At 54.6% G+C, this 14,987-nt stretch overlaps 1 protein-coding gene across 2 annotated transcripts; it reads left to right on the top strand.

Annotated features, from left to right (window-relative positions):
* Positions 1-608: 608 nt before the first annotated feature.
* Unc13d (unc-13 homolog D) lies at positions 609-14,670 on the top strand. 2 transcript variants are annotated; one of them, XM_090350310.1, is made up of 32 exons: positions 609-713; positions 1,386-1,421; positions 1,643-1,750; positions 1,874-1,933; positions 2,215-2,281; positions 2,516-2,696; positions 3,694-3,738; positions 3,869-3,937; positions 4,020-4,089; positions 4,300-4,404; positions 4,524-4,616; positions 4,689-4,792; positions 6,000-6,117; positions 6,652-6,776; positions 6,912-7,002; positions 7,087-7,143; positions 7,241-7,338; positions 7,425-7,476; positions 7,554-7,684; positions 7,827-7,947; positions 8,254-8,397; positions 8,570-8,668; positions 8,756-8,962; positions 9,869-9,937; positions 10,724-10,803; positions 11,459-11,564; positions 11,647-11,718; positions 12,257-12,340; positions 12,428-12,548; positions 12,653-12,776; positions 13,656-13,852; positions 14,166-14,670. In XM_090350310.1, the coding sequence occupies exons 1-32, from the start codon at positions 609-611 to the stop codon at positions 14,285-14,287; spliced, it is 3,261 nt and encodes a 1,086-aa protein (XP_090206436.1). In that variant the 3' UTR covers positions 14,288-14,670. The 2 variants fall into 2 exon arrangements, with proteins under 2 accessions (XP_090206436.1, XP_090206437.1); XM_090350311.1 differs by lacking the exon at positions 609-713 and adding an exon at positions 1,131-1,277.
* The last annotated feature ends 317 nt before the right edge of the window (positions 14,671-14,987 follow it).

Here is a 14,987-nt window from a genome sequence, read left to right as displayed (position 1 = left end):
TGCTCTGCCCAGGGACTGTGGAGTTTGGCTGAGTCTTTATAAGGGTATTTCAAGGAGTGCTCTTGTCTTCACATGGGGTGGGACAGAGACCACATGCTGTCCCCTAGCTTACACAGCTTGACCCGTCACCTACATGGAATGTCACCTGTGGGGTGAAACCGGTTGTACTATTGGCTGTCTGCTGGAGAAATGCCTCAGGAACCCCACCCTGAGCCTGCCCCACCCCTGCCCAGATCCAAGGTGTAGTCAGTGAAGCCAGGTCAGCTTTGGTCCTAGTTCAGGGTAGGGCACTGCCTGGCCTGACTGTGTGGCCTGGTCCTGTGGCCCTTGCAATGAGCCCTGGACCCTTTCTGGGGCCTCTGTGGGAGGTGGAGTGGGGCTGGCCTGCCCACAGGAAAGATCCTATAGGGATCCCAGCTGGAGAAAGATACAGGTTGTCTGGGAGACAGCCAACCCCTCCAAGACACGGCGACCCATTCCCCTCACTGCTCTCCCTCCACCCTCCCCTGGCACAGTGGCAGCCTTAGGGCTCTTTACATCATCCTGTGGCTTTGCTGTCTTCACCCAGCGGCTGTGGGGCAGCAGAGGGAAGGGCAGAGCCAAGCATTATGGCGACACACCTTTCTGACACCCAGAGGTTGCGCCGGGCCATCAAGATAAGACACAGAAAGGCCGCAGGACTACAAGATCCACCAGCTCAGGCAGCACCGGAGGTAGGAGTGACCCCAGGGGCAGGGGACTGGTACTTTGGGCTGCCCAGCGCCTGCCCAGTGCCTGCCCAGAGGCTTCAGTGTATAGGACCCTTTCTGGCTGTCTGCCTCTACCTACTTGCCCACCTTGGTTCTTGGCAGTGAGCCGGGTTGGCAGAGCTGTGCCTTTCATTTCTTTGGACCGGCAAGGGTTTCTCAGGTCTGGGACTTGAGTCTCTCTAGCCCCCTCTCCTTGGTAGACCTGATCCTGCCTCCTGCTACCAAGGCGGTGTTCTTGCTGCCAGTAGTGGGCTACTAGAAACCCCGGAGTAGCTCTAGGCCCTACCCAGCATCCCCTTCCAGTCCCCACATCTCAGCCACTGGGCCTCATTTCCGCTGCTGGGGTGAGGAGCAGGCAGCTGCCTGATAAGTTTTGCTGTTTCCTCTGGGGCAGGAAGGGAGGGGGGCAGGTGGTGCAGGGCCCACAGCTGGGCCAGCTGAGTGCCCATGGACCTCAGCTGTAACAGACCAGGGGACCAGCAAGGCAGGCCAGGAACTAGTCCTCTGAGAAACCTGGCATGGGAACAGGTATGGAGGCCTGGAGGCTGGGGTGCTGAGGCTCTGCTGCCCTAGGCCTAGACCTTGCCTGTACAACTTGGTCACCAGGAAACTGTGTCTTTCTTTCTTGCTCTCTAGATCAAGCCTCCATCACACCACCTCTCCCATGAGGAGGTAAGAGAATGGTGGTCCCGGGAGAGGAGGAAGCAGCTGTGCATCCTCCCGGGCCTTTTGGGGTGTCCCTCAGCCCAAGTCCAGGGCGGACTTCTGAGTTTCAGCTTCTTCCCCTGTGCATGTGGCTTCCTGTCCCTGTGTGGAGTACCAGGGATGGCTGGGGGTGGGCGGCAGGGTGGGGGGGCTCATGAAGTTTCTGTGGGGTCGCCACTATGTCTTAGCGGAACCTGCTGTATGAGGAAGCACTCTACACTGTCCTGCACCGTCTTGGTCAGCCTGGTCCCAACCATGTGATCCAGGCCTCCGAGCTGCTTCGCTACCTGCAGGAGGTGAGCCAATCCCTACCCTACTCATGGTGCTACCACGGGGCTCTAGAGCCCACCCTTCCCACCCTGGCTACCCCTTTGGGCCTGCAGCCTTCACATCCCTGTCCCCCCTGGACTCCCCACCAGGCCTTTCAGGTACCCCCGGAGGAGCACCAGCAGATCCTGCAGCGTGTCCGGGAGCTTGAGGTAACTTGAGCATCTACAGAAAGAGGGGGTTGGGGCTGAGAGTTTGGCCTAGTGGTAGAGTGCTTGCCTAGCATGCACAAAGCATGGGATTGGATTCCTCAGTACCACATAGAAAAAAGCTGGAAGTGGTGCTGTGGCTCAAGTGGTAGAGCTTGAGAAAGCCCAAGGACAGTGCTCAGGCCCTGAGCTCAAGCCCAGGACTGGCAAAAAAAAAAAAAAAAAAAAGAGGGGGTTGTGCTTTCCCAGCACAGGGTCTCAGCAGCCCCCTCCCGTCCCTCCAGAAGCCAATATTTTGTCTGAAGGCAACAGTGAAACAGGCCAAAGGCATTCTGGGCAAGGATGTCAGTGGTAAGTAGAGGGTTCCCCTGAGAATTTCCCCTCTTCCTCTCCCATCACACACTGGCCCAGAACTCTTGCCAGGAGCTTTCCTTTCCCAAGCATCCCTGGGGCAGGCCCACACTGTGGGGGGTCCTTTGCACTTGGTGTCTGGGCAAGAAGGCACCTTGTGTAGACTCAGCCCAAAGGGCTGAGAAGAAGCTCACCAGGGATCCTGGCCAATGCCCTGGTGTCTCTCTTCCCCAGGATTCAGTGACCCCTACTGCCTGCTGGGCATCGAGCAGGGGGTGGGCATGCCTGAGGGCAGCCCTGGGGCCCGGCGTCGGCAGAAGGCTGTAGTGAGACACACCATCCCAGAGGAGCAGACCCACCACACCCGGGTCATCAACCAGACGCTCAACCCTGTCTGGGACGAGACATTCATCCTGTATGTGACCCCCCTGCCAATGTCTCCCCATCCCTCAGTCTGGGGTTCCTCTAGACAGCAGGTGCTCCCCAGTCGATGACATCAATGGAACCAATAGTCTTCCTGGTTTAGCCCTGAGCATTTCAGGGAGGGCAGACAGAAAGAACCATGACATGAATGCTGCATGTGTATGGGCCTAGCATGGTGATACACACCTGTCATCCCAGCCCTTGGGAGACAGGAGCAGGAGGATGTTGAGTTCAAAGCTAACCAGGACTACATGGTGAGACTTTGAATGTACATACATGCACACATACATGGATGCCACACATACTGGTAGATGAGGACAGCCTAAAGCCTTCCCTTGAAGGAGGAGGGTATGTGGTTGGGAAAGGAGGAGACATTTAGTAGAAAGAAGTAGAGCCGGGCGCTGGTGGCTCACACTTATAACCCTAGCACTCAAGGGGCTGAAATCTGAGGACCATGGTTCAAAGTCAGCCTTGGCATGAAGACATGAAAGTCTGTGAGACTCTTTTTTTTTTTTTGGTCAGTCATGGGGCTTGAACCCTGGGCCTGGGTGCTCTGTTCCTGAGCTCTTCAGCTCAAGGCTATCACTTTACCGCAAAACTCTTATTTCCAATAAACTACTCAGAAAAAGATAGAAGTAGTGCTGTGGCTCAAGTGGTAGAGTGCTAGCCTTGAGCAAACGAACGAAGCTCAGGGACAGAGCCCAGGCCGAGAGTTCAAGTCCCATGACTGGCACCAAAAAAAAAAAAAAAAGAAGAGAGAGAGAGAGAGAGAGAGAGAGAGAGAGAGAGAGAGAGAGAGAGAGAGAGAGAGAGAGAGAGGAAAGAAAAGAAAGAACAAAAAAGAGAAAGGAAGGGAGGGAGGGAGTGAGGAAGGAAGGGAGGGGAAACTCCATAATGGGCAATATTGGAGATACTGTCGCTGAGCTGGGGGTTCTGTGGCTGGGTCTGGTGTGGGGATGGCCCTCAGCCATGCTCTTTTCTCCCCACAGTGAATTTAATGACATAACCAATTCGAGTTTTCACCTGGACATGTGGTGGGTGACATGGCCCCCCTGCGGCAGGGGTGGGGGGGTGAGAAAAAGGGGAGGAGAAGGGAGGGTGGCAAGGACGGCTTTCTAAAGGGGTCTTGTGCTCTCTGTCTGCCACTCACACCTCTGGCCCCAGGGACCTGGACACGGTGGAGTCTGTCAGACAGAAGCTTGGGGAGCTCACAGATCTGCATGGACTTCGAAGGTGGGTGCCTCAGGCTCAAATGGCATGGGTGCAGTAGAGGGCGACAAATTCCTCACCCTCTGTGGACACTGCCCTAAAACAGGATCTTTAAGGAGGCTCGGAAGGACAAAGGCCAGGATGACTTTCTGGGCAACGTGGTTCTGAGGTTGCAGGTGAGATGGGGGTAAGAGAGGTCCTGAAAAGAGGTGCAGGGAGGGAGGTGTGGAGGGCCCTGGGGAGAAGCTCCGGGTTTGCATCAAACTGAACCTGGGGTCTCAGCACCTTCCTCCCCCTCCTCCCCCACCTCCACCTTGTCCTCTCCTCTCCCATATCTGACTCCATGAGAGATCCTGGTGCACATCAGGATGTCCCCTGCCTGACAGGACCTGCACTGCAAAGAAGACCAGTGGTACCCACTGGAGCCCTGCACGGACACTTACCCGGACCGGGGCCAATGCCATCTCCAGTTCCAGCTGATTCACAAAAAGGTAGATCTGGGGTCTGAACCAGGATCTATGGCCTGCAGCCTCAGTGCACTGGCTAGGTGGGGAGGCCTAGCTGCTGCTCCCTAAAATCCCAGCTCCTAGCTACATTGGTCCTGTTGCAGAGAGCCACTGTGGCCAGCCGCTCCCAGCCCAGCTACACAGTGCACCTCCACCTTCTGCAGCAACTGGTGTCCTATGAGGTCACCCAACACCAGGTACTATCTTCCCAGAGCTGGGCATAAGGGGACACCTGTCAGGTCCTGACACCTCTCTACTGGTCTCTTCAGGAGGGCAGCACTTCCTGGGATGCATCACTCAGTCCTCAAGCCACCACCATCCTCTTCCTCCATGCCACGCAGAAGGATTTATCTGACTTCCACCAGTCCATGGCGTGAGTACACACAACTGCAGAACGGCAGGAGGTTCTGTGATTCTAGTGACTCAGGGGCTGAGGATCATGGTTCAAAGCCTGCCCAGGCAAGAAAGTCCATGAGATTCCCAACTTCCTTGGCCATGGGGCTTTAACTCTGGGCTTGGGCGTTGTCCCTGAGCTCTTCAGCTCAAGGCTACCGCCCTACCTGCCATACACTGGATTCTCTGCGCTGGTTTTCTAGAGGTTAATTGGAGATAAGAATCTCACAGTCTTTAGAGTTTTTAGTTCCTCAGGCTGGCTTTGAACTTCCATCCTCAGATCTCAGCCTCTTGAGTCACTGGGATTACAGGTGTGAGCCACCCCCTCTGGCTAGTCCATGAGATTCTTATTTCTAATTAATCACTAAAAATACGAAAAATAACTAGGTGCTTGGTGGATGTCTCCTGTAATCCTAGCTACTTAGAAGGATGAGATCTGGCTGGGAGTTTGGCCTAGTGGTAGCCTGCTTGCCTAGCATGCACGAAGACCCGGGTTTGATTCCTCGGTACCACATACATAGAAAAAAGCTGGAAATGGTGCTGAGGCTCAAGTGGTAGAGCTCTAGCCTTGAGAAAGTCCAAGGACAGTGCTCAGGCCCTGAGCCCAAGCCCAGGACTGGCAAAAAAAAAAAAAAAAAGAATTTCTTAGCAGGGCACAGTGGCTCACAGCTGTAATCCTAGCTATTCAAGAAGCTGAGATCTAAGGATCAAGGTTCAAAGCCAGCCTGGGCACTGAAAACTCCATGAGTCTCTTATCTCCAGTTAACTACCAGAAAACTGGAAGTGGTGCTGTGGCTCAAGTGGTACAGAGCTAGCCTTGAGCTGAAAGCTCAGGGACAATGCCCAGGCCCAGAGTTCAAATCCCACAACCGACCAAAAAAAAAAAATAATCTCATGGATTTCACTGTCTAGGCTCACTTTGAACCCTAATCCTCAGATCTCAGCCTCTTGAGTAGTTAGGGTATAGGCATGAGCTACCAGAGCCTAGCCTGAAACCTTGAAATTTAACCAGCACAGAGTCCAATTTAAGAGATAGGTGATTTGAAAAGCACCCATGGAAATGAAAATCCTGTACGTGGCCTTCAGCCCCTAGTTTTGACTCTGCTGGTTGATAGGATTCCACAGGAGGCTTTAGAGTAGGGATGTCAAGCCCAGGAGTGACACAGGTGGCTTCCTGTCCCTTGCAGGCAGTGGCTGGCCTACAGCCGCCTCTACCAGAGCCTGGAGTTCCCCAGCAGCTGTCTCTTGCACCCCATCACCAGTATGGAATACCAGTGGGTCCAGGGACGGCTCAAGGCAGAACAGGTAGGTAGAGCCAGGGGGGAAGGAGCAAGAGAGGTTGAACCTGTAAGTAGCTTTCTTCCTCTTCCTCCTCCTCCTCCTCTTCCTCCTCCTCCTCCTTCTCCTCTTCCTCCTCCTCTTCCTCTTCCTCCTCCTCCTCTTCCTCCTCCTTTTCCTCCTCTTCCTCCTCCTCTTCCACCTCCTCCTCCTCCTCCTCTTCCTCCATCTCCTCTTCCTTCCCCTCCTCCCCCTCCTCCTTCCCCTCCTCCTCCCCCTTCTCCTCTTCCTCCTTGTCCTTTCTACTTCAGGGCCAGAACTGGGCCTTGAACTCAGGACCTCGACACTATGCCTTAGCACTTTCACTCAAGACTGAAAGAGTCACAACTCCACTTCTAGCTTTTTGCTAGTGAACTAGAGATAAGTCTCACTGCCTGGGCTGGCTTTGAGCTGTGAGCCTCAGATCTGAACCTTCTAAGTAACTAGGAATACAGGTGTGAACCACTGATGCCCAGCTCCTGGCAGAAGGAGCTTACCTGGTGGCATTTTGTGGCTTTGCAGCTGGAGGAGCTGGCTGCCTCATTCACCTCCTTGCTGGCCTATGGCCTCTCTCTGATTCGGAGGTTTCGATCTGTCTTTCCTCTCTCCGTCGCTGACTCCCCAGTCCGACTACAGTCTCTCCTCAGGTCAGTGACTACAGCTCCATTTCTGGAGGGGGGGGGAAGAGCTCAGAGGCACCTACAGGGATGAAGAGATCTACTAAATAAGTGGCAGCAGGGGTGGGAAGGCAGCAAGCTGAGCACAAGACTGCTGTCTCCCAGGGTTCTGGTACAGATGTGCAAGATGAAGGCCTTCGGAGAATTGTGCCCTGAGAGTGCTCCACTGCCCCAGCTGGTGACGGAGGCCCTACGGGTAGGCGCCTTTGTGGGGCAGGGAAAGGGCTGGGCTGGGCGTGGCCCAACCATATCTCCTTGCTCACCACCTTTCTGCCAACAGACTGGCACAGTTGAGTGGTTCCACCTGAAACAACAGCACCATCAGCCTATGGTACAGGTAGAGAACTGGGTTGGGGCTGGGGGTGGGGCTGGGGCTGGAAGTGGGCTGGCTGCCCCTCCTGGAGCCCTGCTCAGTCCCTCTGAACCTCTGCCAGGGCATGCTGGAGGCCAGCAAAGCCTTGCTGAACCTGGTCCAGGACATCATAGGTGACCTGCACCAGTGCCAGCGCACATGGAACAAGATCTTCCACAAGTGAGCAGATGCTGGTTGGGAGATGGTGGGGTCAAGGGCCTGAGGTCATCATGGGGGTCAAACCTCGCCTGTTGCCTTTCCTGCAGTGTCCTCAAGATCGACCTCTTCCCCTTGGCCTTCCTGGAGCTGCAGTGGCTGGTGAGACCTTTTGCCATCCCCAGGCTGTATCCCTCACCCATCTCCGTGACTTTGCCTACTAGGACTTTCCCCTGCAGGTGGCTAAGCGGGTGCAGGACCACACAGTAGCGGTGGGCAGCCCTGTGTCCCCGCAAATGGGCGAAGGTCTGTTCCAGCTTTATGTCAGCCTCAAGGAGCTCTGCCAACTGGGCCCAGTCCCTTCAAACAGGTGACTCATCCAGCCCACTTGTAAGCAGGTTGCCTTGTGGGCATGCAGGAGAGATGAGAATAGACAAGGGCTATGCCCATGGCCTCCTCCTCCCTCCCCTTACCACCCGCCCCAGGGTAAGGCGAACTTGGGCTCTCCGCAGGGAGGGAGTGCTGGCTCTCGATGGTTTCCACCGCTGGTTCCGGCCTGCGATCCCCTCCTGGCTGCAGAAGACATACAGCGTGGCACTGGAACGGGTGCAGCGGGCTGTGCAGATGGACAAGGTGGGGATGGGACCTTAAGTTTGGGGGTGAGACAGAGGCTTCCATGGGAGCCTCAGGCCTGGCAGAAGCAGCTTGTCACATCTTTCCTCCAGGGGCTGGCTGTGTGGTAGAATATGGCCTAGTACCTTAGCGTTGCTTGTGGCTGTCTTTGCCCAGGTATCCTGCAGGGCAGGGGTGTCTGGACAGAGCTCTGCTTGTCTTCTCTTGAGCTTCCTGCTCAGCTCTGTGCTTGTATGCTGGTATTGGGCTCTCTAGATTAGTCCAAGTCCTGAACCCTCCTTTCTAAATACTCCCCTGTTCCCCTAGCTGGTGCCCCTCGGTGATCTGACCAAGCATAGCACGTCAGCTGTGGATCTGTCCACCTGCTTCGCCCAGATCAGCCACACTGCACGGCAGCTGGACTGGCCAGACCCAGAGGAGGCCTTCATGATTACTGTCAAATTTGTAGAGGTACAGAGCTACTCCACCTTTATAGAACCCCCTCACTACCACCCACCCTGTCTTTCCCTGACCCTCTCGAGGCCTAGGTCTTAATTACTCCTGTGTTGCTGGGATTCCCAATCCCCCTATTTCTCTTCCTGGGAGCCCCACACATTATCAATCCCTCTGACCCACACCCCAGGACACCTGCCGGCTGGCCCTGGTATATTGCAGCCTGATAAAGGCCCGGGCCCGAGAGCTCTCTGAAGGCCAGAAGGATCAGGGCCAGGCAGCCAACATGGTAAGGCCCAGAGCTGGGGACCAGAGGGCTGGCCAGGGTGCTGGTGGCACTGTTCGGGAAACTCTGCATTCCTCTCTCCGTTCCCAGCTGTGTGTGGTGGTGAATGACATGGAGCAGCTGCGGCTGGTGATTGGCAAGCTGCCCACCCAGCTGGCATGGGAGGCCCTGGAGCAGCGGGTTGGAGCCGGGCTGGAGCAGGGGCAGCTGCAGAACACACTCCATGCCCAGTTGCAGGGTGCACTGGCTGGGCTGGGTCATGAGATTCGCACGGGCGTCCGCACCCTGGCTGAGCAGGTATGTTGTCTGACCCCCAGTGACCCTGCTCTAGCCCCCAGCAGGACCTGGTTGACACCCATCCCCTGCTTTCTAAGTGTGTGTGTGTGTGTGTGTGTGTGTGTGTGTGTGTGTGTGTGTGTGTGTGCTAGGCCTGGGACTTGAACTCAGGGCTTGTGTGCTGTCTTTGGCACACTAGTACTTGAGCAACAGCTTCAATCTGGCTTTTTTTTTTTTTTTTTTTTTTTTTGCCAGTCCTGGGCTTGAGCTCAGGGCCTGAGCACTGTTCTTGGGCTTTTCTCAAGGCTAGCACTGTGCCGCTTGAGCCACAGCACCACTTCCAGCCTTTTTCTATGTATGTGGTACTGAGGAATCGAACCTGGGTCTTCGTGCATGCTAGGCAGGCACTCTACCACTAGGCCAGACTCCCGGCCCCACTTCCAGCTTTTTGCTATGCATGTGGTACCGAGGAGTTGAACCCGGCTCTTCGTGCATGCTAGGCAAGCACTCTACCACTAGGCCAAGCTCCCGGCCCCTCACTTCTGGCTTTTTGGTGGTTAATTGGAGATAAGTGTCTCAGGCTTTCCTGTCCAGGCTCTGGTTTTTTGTTTGCTTGTTTGTTGACAGTCCTGGGGTTTGAACTCAGGGTCTGGGCATTGTCTCTGAGCTGTTTTTAGCACTTGAGCCACAGCACCACTTCCAGCTTTTTCCCTTTATGTGAAACTGAGGAATGGAATCCAGGGCTTCATGCATAGTAGGTAAACATTCTACCATTAAACCCATCAGCCCAGGCTCTGGTTTTGGATGGGAACCTCAGATCCCAGCCGCCTGAGTAGCTAGGATTACAGACTTGAGCCACCAACTTCCAGCCCCCAAGTGAACTCTTTGCAGCTCATTGCCTGGTTTCCCTTCACTGTGGTTCTCCAGCTGGAGGAGGGCATCGCCAAGCAGATCCTGAAACTCGTGGGCGTCAGGGATTCGGTGCTACCTGAGGACGTGAGTGCTTCTCCTACTTGCTTACCTAAAGTGCTTGGCCACTTCTGTGGGCCTGGTGTCACCCGGGGCGGGGGGGGGGGGGGGGAAAGAGAGGTGAAAGATCTTAGAGGTATTAGAGAACATTCCTCCAGACTTGGGTAGAGTCTACTGTCTCCCTGGGCCTCTGTTTCCTCAGAAAGGCAGTTGGCACACATCTTTCTCAGTGCCTACTGCTGCCCAGTATATGTGAGCCTGTTTGGAAGAAAATTGTTCATTAATTCATCAACAGGATACTTAAAGCTCACTTTGTCTCAGACGCTGGTTGCTCAATGGGATAGGTCACAATTCCTAATTTCCTAGAGCTTTGGGGAGGGGCTGTGAGAGAAAGCAAAGTACAGAAGTCTATGTTACAGAAGCCTTAGTTACAGACAGCTGTGAGACAGTCAGTATGCAACCAGATGCCGGTGGTGTAGTAGGTAAGGATTGAAGAGGGGAAAAAGAAATAGAACAGAAAAGGGAGAGGGGGAGGGGGTGTCAAAGGGAAGGAGCCATTAGTTTCTAGAAGAACTGCATTTCAGGCGGGACCAGCCAGGACACAGGGCCTGGGGCAGCACAGAGCCCGCAGAACGTGCAGGATACCCAGACCAATGTGGCTGAGCACATAGAGCCATGGAAAGGGCTGTGGGCCGGAGTCAGGTCCACAGTATCTCCTGGCCCCGTTCCCTTCTTGCTGGGTCAGAGGGAGGGAAGAAATGAGGGTAGGATCCAATTGGACTTGAGCCTGAGATGCGCCCCACTCCTCCCCAGGCCATTCTGCCCCTGATGAAGTTCCTGGAGGCGGAGCTGCGCTACATGAACACCAACCTGGTGCAGGAGAATTTCAGCAGGTCTGCACAGCTCCGTCCCGTGATACTCCAATGTCCCATCTCTCGTGGCCTCAGTATCCATCAGGGATCATGTTGTGAAGCCCTTCGATGACCTCCTTTAGACAGTGCAAATGCTTAGACTGCTCAAATGCTTACTCCCAGGGCAGGGACTTCACTACCTTACCCGCCTGCCTATTTCATGCTGCATTATAAGCTCTTCCACAGGCTGAGGTGAAATCTGCCCCTTTATTCTCCCTTAGTCCTTGATCACAGGTCCAGCCTCTTCTGATCACATAAGGTGCCACAAGCAGGGTCTGTGCACAGAAGTATAGTGACTTATCTGTAGTGTCATATTGTGATCTGTCACCCAAGTGCTGGGATTATAGGTATGCACCACCAGGCCCAGCTGGCAACTCCATCTTGAATTATGATTCTGGCACCAGAATCTAACATTCTTTTCCATTGTTGGGTGGTTTGTTAGATTTCTAACAACCCTTAGGAGGCCAACCAACCCTCTCCATACTTGCTGCCAGTCCTGGCTTTAGCTGTGGGGGAGTTCTCCACCTCCCCCACAGCTAAAGGGAGAGGTCGGGATGGGCCAGGGTCTCCAAGCCTTCCCTTTTCTTCTATCTCCCTTCACCCTGTTTGGTGTCTGGCCTGCGTTGCCCTTGGCCAGCCTTCTGACTCTGCTGTGGACCCACACACTCACCGTGCTGGTGGAGGTGGCTACCACCCAGCGGAACTCATCCCTGGCCTCTAACAGGCTGAAGGTGGCCCTGCAGGTAACAATGCTGGCTACAAGGGTCATTATTCTGTAGGAGGATGCCCAGGAACACCATTAAAAAAAGAAATCGCCTCTTTCAGGGACTGTATGCCTGTTTCCATGCTCGTGGCTGTGGCCTGCCACAAGAGGCCCTGCACACAGCCACCTTCCAGGTAAGGGGTGACAGGTCAGGAAGATTGTTCTTCTGTTTTTGCCTTTGGCCTGCATTAGCAGCATAATTCATGGAAAGCAGTGTACAATGAAAAGTTATTATGAATTTTTGACTGACAGAGTAGCTCAAGTGGTAGCACTCATATCTGAATTCAACCTTAGCACTGACAAAAATATAAATTATAAGACAGTTGCAAGCTGGCACTGGTGGCTCATGCCTGTAATCCTACCTACTCAGGAGGCTGAGATCTGAGGATCTAGATTCAAAGCCAGCCCAGACACTGAAGTCTGTGAGATTCATCTCCAACTAACCAACAGAAAACCAGAAGTGGCACTGTTCCTTCATGGATAGTATGTGCCAAAGCTGGCTGTCTATGCCTGTCTGTCCGAGTGTCTGCTGGCACTGTGGAAGGTACAAGCCTGCCTGTGGCTCTCATTTCAAAGCCATATGTCGGAACTCATTGTAGGCCCAGTGGCAGTGCTGGCCCTGGTCAGTTCTATGCTCAGGTACATAAGTACCACCTGGATGTGACACTGCAGGCTCTGCAGAGGGACCTGGAGCTGCAGGCAGCATCTACCCGGGAGCTCATCCAGAAGTACTTCTGCAGCCGCATCCAGCAGCAGGTACTGCTCCCACTCTGCAACCACTCAGCTGCAGGGGCCTCGTCCACTTCTCCTCCAGCTGATCTTGGACATATCCCCCCACATCAGACAGAAACCACCTCCGAGGAGCTGGGTGCTGTCACAGTCAAGGCCTCCTACCGTGCCTCGGAGCAGAAGCTGCGTGTGGAGCTGCTCAGTGCCTCCAACCTGCTGCCCTTAGACTCCAATGGTGAGTGGAGGCTGCCGGCTTCCATGGCCTGTGGTCTCATGCTGCTGTGAGGGTGCCTGCTGGGAGAACTCAGCCCGTGCCCCCTTCACTGGGCTTCTTGCCAGGCTCCAGTGACCCCTTTGTCCAGCTGACCTTGGAGCCCAGGCACCAGTTCCCTGAGTTGGCCCCACGGGAGACCCAGAAGCACAAAAAGGACCTCCACCCACTGTTTGATGAGACCTTTGAGTTGTGAGTAGGCCCCCACTTTTTCCCCAGCCCTTTTCTCTCCTCCTTCCTGAGTCTTCCTCAATAAGCCCCTGGGATGACCATACTAGCCAGAGGGAAAGGGCATCGGGGCCAAAAATGTGCCTCCAGCTGGGCACTGGTGGCTCATACCTGTAAGCCTAGTTACTCAGGAGGTTGAGATCTGAGGATTGTAGCTGGAAACTAGCCCAGGCAGGAAAGTCCATGAGACTCTTCTAACTAATCACCAGAAAACACCAAGTGCTGTGGCTCAAAGAGTAAAAGCTTAGGGGCAGAGTTCAGGCCCTGAGTTCTTACTCCTTGACCACCACCACCAACAACAACAAAAAGGAAAGAAAGAATTTGCATTTGAAGGAAAGGGGCAGATTCTATGTTTCTGAAAGTCTTGACCCTGACATCCTGGTGGACTTGCTTTCTGTTGCCTGAGAAGGTTGGTCCAGGGCCATGGGCCTGTTTTTATTTTTATGTTTTTGCCATGCCTAGGGCTTGAAATTAGGGCCTGGACTGTCCACCAGTTTCATTGGCTCAAGGCTAGAGCACTACCACCTGAGCTACAGCTCCTTTCAGCTTTTTTGGGTAGTTTATTGGAGATGAATCTTCCAGAATTTCTGCCCAGGCTGAATTTGATCCTTAGATCTCAGCCTCCTGAGCAGCTAGGAGTACAGGAGTGAGCCATTGGTGCCTGGCTGGAGGCCTGGTTTAAAGTACCAGCCCATGGCCAGAGCAGGTATTATGCCACATGGCTGTGACACACAAGACTGATCTTCCAATGTCTGTCCTCCACAAGTGGGTGCCCACATGCTGGAGCAGGGAGGGGTGATGGCAGTTTCTGGACAGGTGGCTGAGGCTGACTGTCTCTGGCAGCCTAGTGCCTGCTGAGCTGTGCACCAAGGACGGGGCATGCCTCCTGCTCACAGTGCTGGACCATGACACACTGGGAGCTGACGACCTGGAAGGGGAGGCCTTCCTGCCACTGTGCGAAGTCCCTGGACTCACAGGCTGCGAGGAGCCTGGTGAGGTGCCTCAGACTCGTCTGCCCCTCACCTATCCTATGTACAATGGTAGGCAAGTCTCCCAGTGGGGGTGGGGTGGGGCAGGGCGGGGTGTGATGCTTGAGAAGCACAGATAGGGCCCCATAGAGACAGCCTAGGGAGATGAAAGACGGAGCAGGAAGTGCCATGGCTCCTGTGTCCTTGACCTAACAGAGCAACCAGTTAGATCAGTAGTGTTAGGTGGTTAAATTTGGTTCTCATAGTGTGAGGCAGTAATCGTCTCAGCTGGTTTCCTTTTAGGTCGGGTTGTGGTGAGGGGGTGGGCAGTGTTTATCTCCCAACCCAGGCACACAGCCTGACCCTCAAACCCTTCTCTCCACAGGGGACCCAATCCTGCAGCGGTTGGAAGGCCGGAAGAACGATCGTGAGGCCCAGATGTTTGTGAAGCTTCGAAGGCAGCGAGCCAAGCAGGCCTCCCAGCATGCTCCTCGGGCAGGGCAGTAGCAGTGGATGGGGGAGGGGCCACTGGCGAAGGGTGCAGCAGTTGGAGAGCCCAGAACACAGATAACCCACCTGCTCCTGTTGAAGGTATAATGGGACTCCAATAGCAATACTTACCATCCCTTTTCCCTCAAGCCCTGGCCTTGGCATTCCTGCTTTCCCTAGAAAAGCTGCTCTGTAGGACATGGACCCAGGCTATTGGACTGGGGTGTGGGCTCAGAGCCTCCATGGGGAAGAAGGGTGGAAGTCATTCCTAGAGGACCCCCTGGAGTGAGGGACTTTGGTTCTTAGGTGAAAGCAGATGTGGCACTGAGAACCAGGCTGAGACTATCCCTCTGCACCTGCCACCCACAGATGTTCTTAATAAAAATAAAATGACCCTTGGGGTCGGGAGTTTGGCCTAGTGGTTAAAGTGCTTGCCTAGCATGCATGAAGACCCGGGTTCGATTCCTCGGTACCACATACCCAGAAAAAAGCCAGAAGTGGCGCTGAGGCTCAAGTGGTAGAGCTCTAGCCTTGAGAAAAGTCCAAGGACAGTGCTCAGGCCCTGAGCTCAAGCCCAGGACTGGCAAAACAAAACAATAAAATGACCCACAATCCTCAGCCTACAGTGGACCCCTAGCAGCTTGTCTGGTACTGACTCCTCCCCAGATCTCTAGACCTCAGTGCCTTCTGGAATTTCCCGCTTCAGAGCAGAGAGATC

This window comes from Megascapheus bottae, chromosome 17, assembly GCF_031878675.1.
Source record: "Megascapheus bottae isolate mThoBot1 chromosome 17, mThoBot2.hap1, whole genome shotgun sequence".
NCBI classification, from domain to species: Eukaryota; Metazoa; Chordata; class Mammalia; order Rodentia; family Geomyidae; genus Megascapheus; species Megascapheus bottae.
Note: the sequence above shows the minus strand (reverse complement) of the source record. Positions and strands in the feature narration are given on the sequence as shown.

Coding starts and splice junctions, on each gene's coding strand:
- Unc13d (XM_090350310.1), top strand. CDS start 609: ATGGCGACACACCTTTCTGACACCCAGAGGTTGCGCCGGGCCATCAAG. Junction 2,697..3,693: donor TGGGACGAGACATTCATCCT/GTATGTGACCCC, acceptor TTCTCCCCACAG/TGAATTTAATGACATAACCA. Junction 3,938..4,019: donor GATCTGCATGGACTTCGAAG/GTGGGTGCCTCA, acceptor GCCCTAAAACAG/GATCTTTAAGGAGGCTCGGA.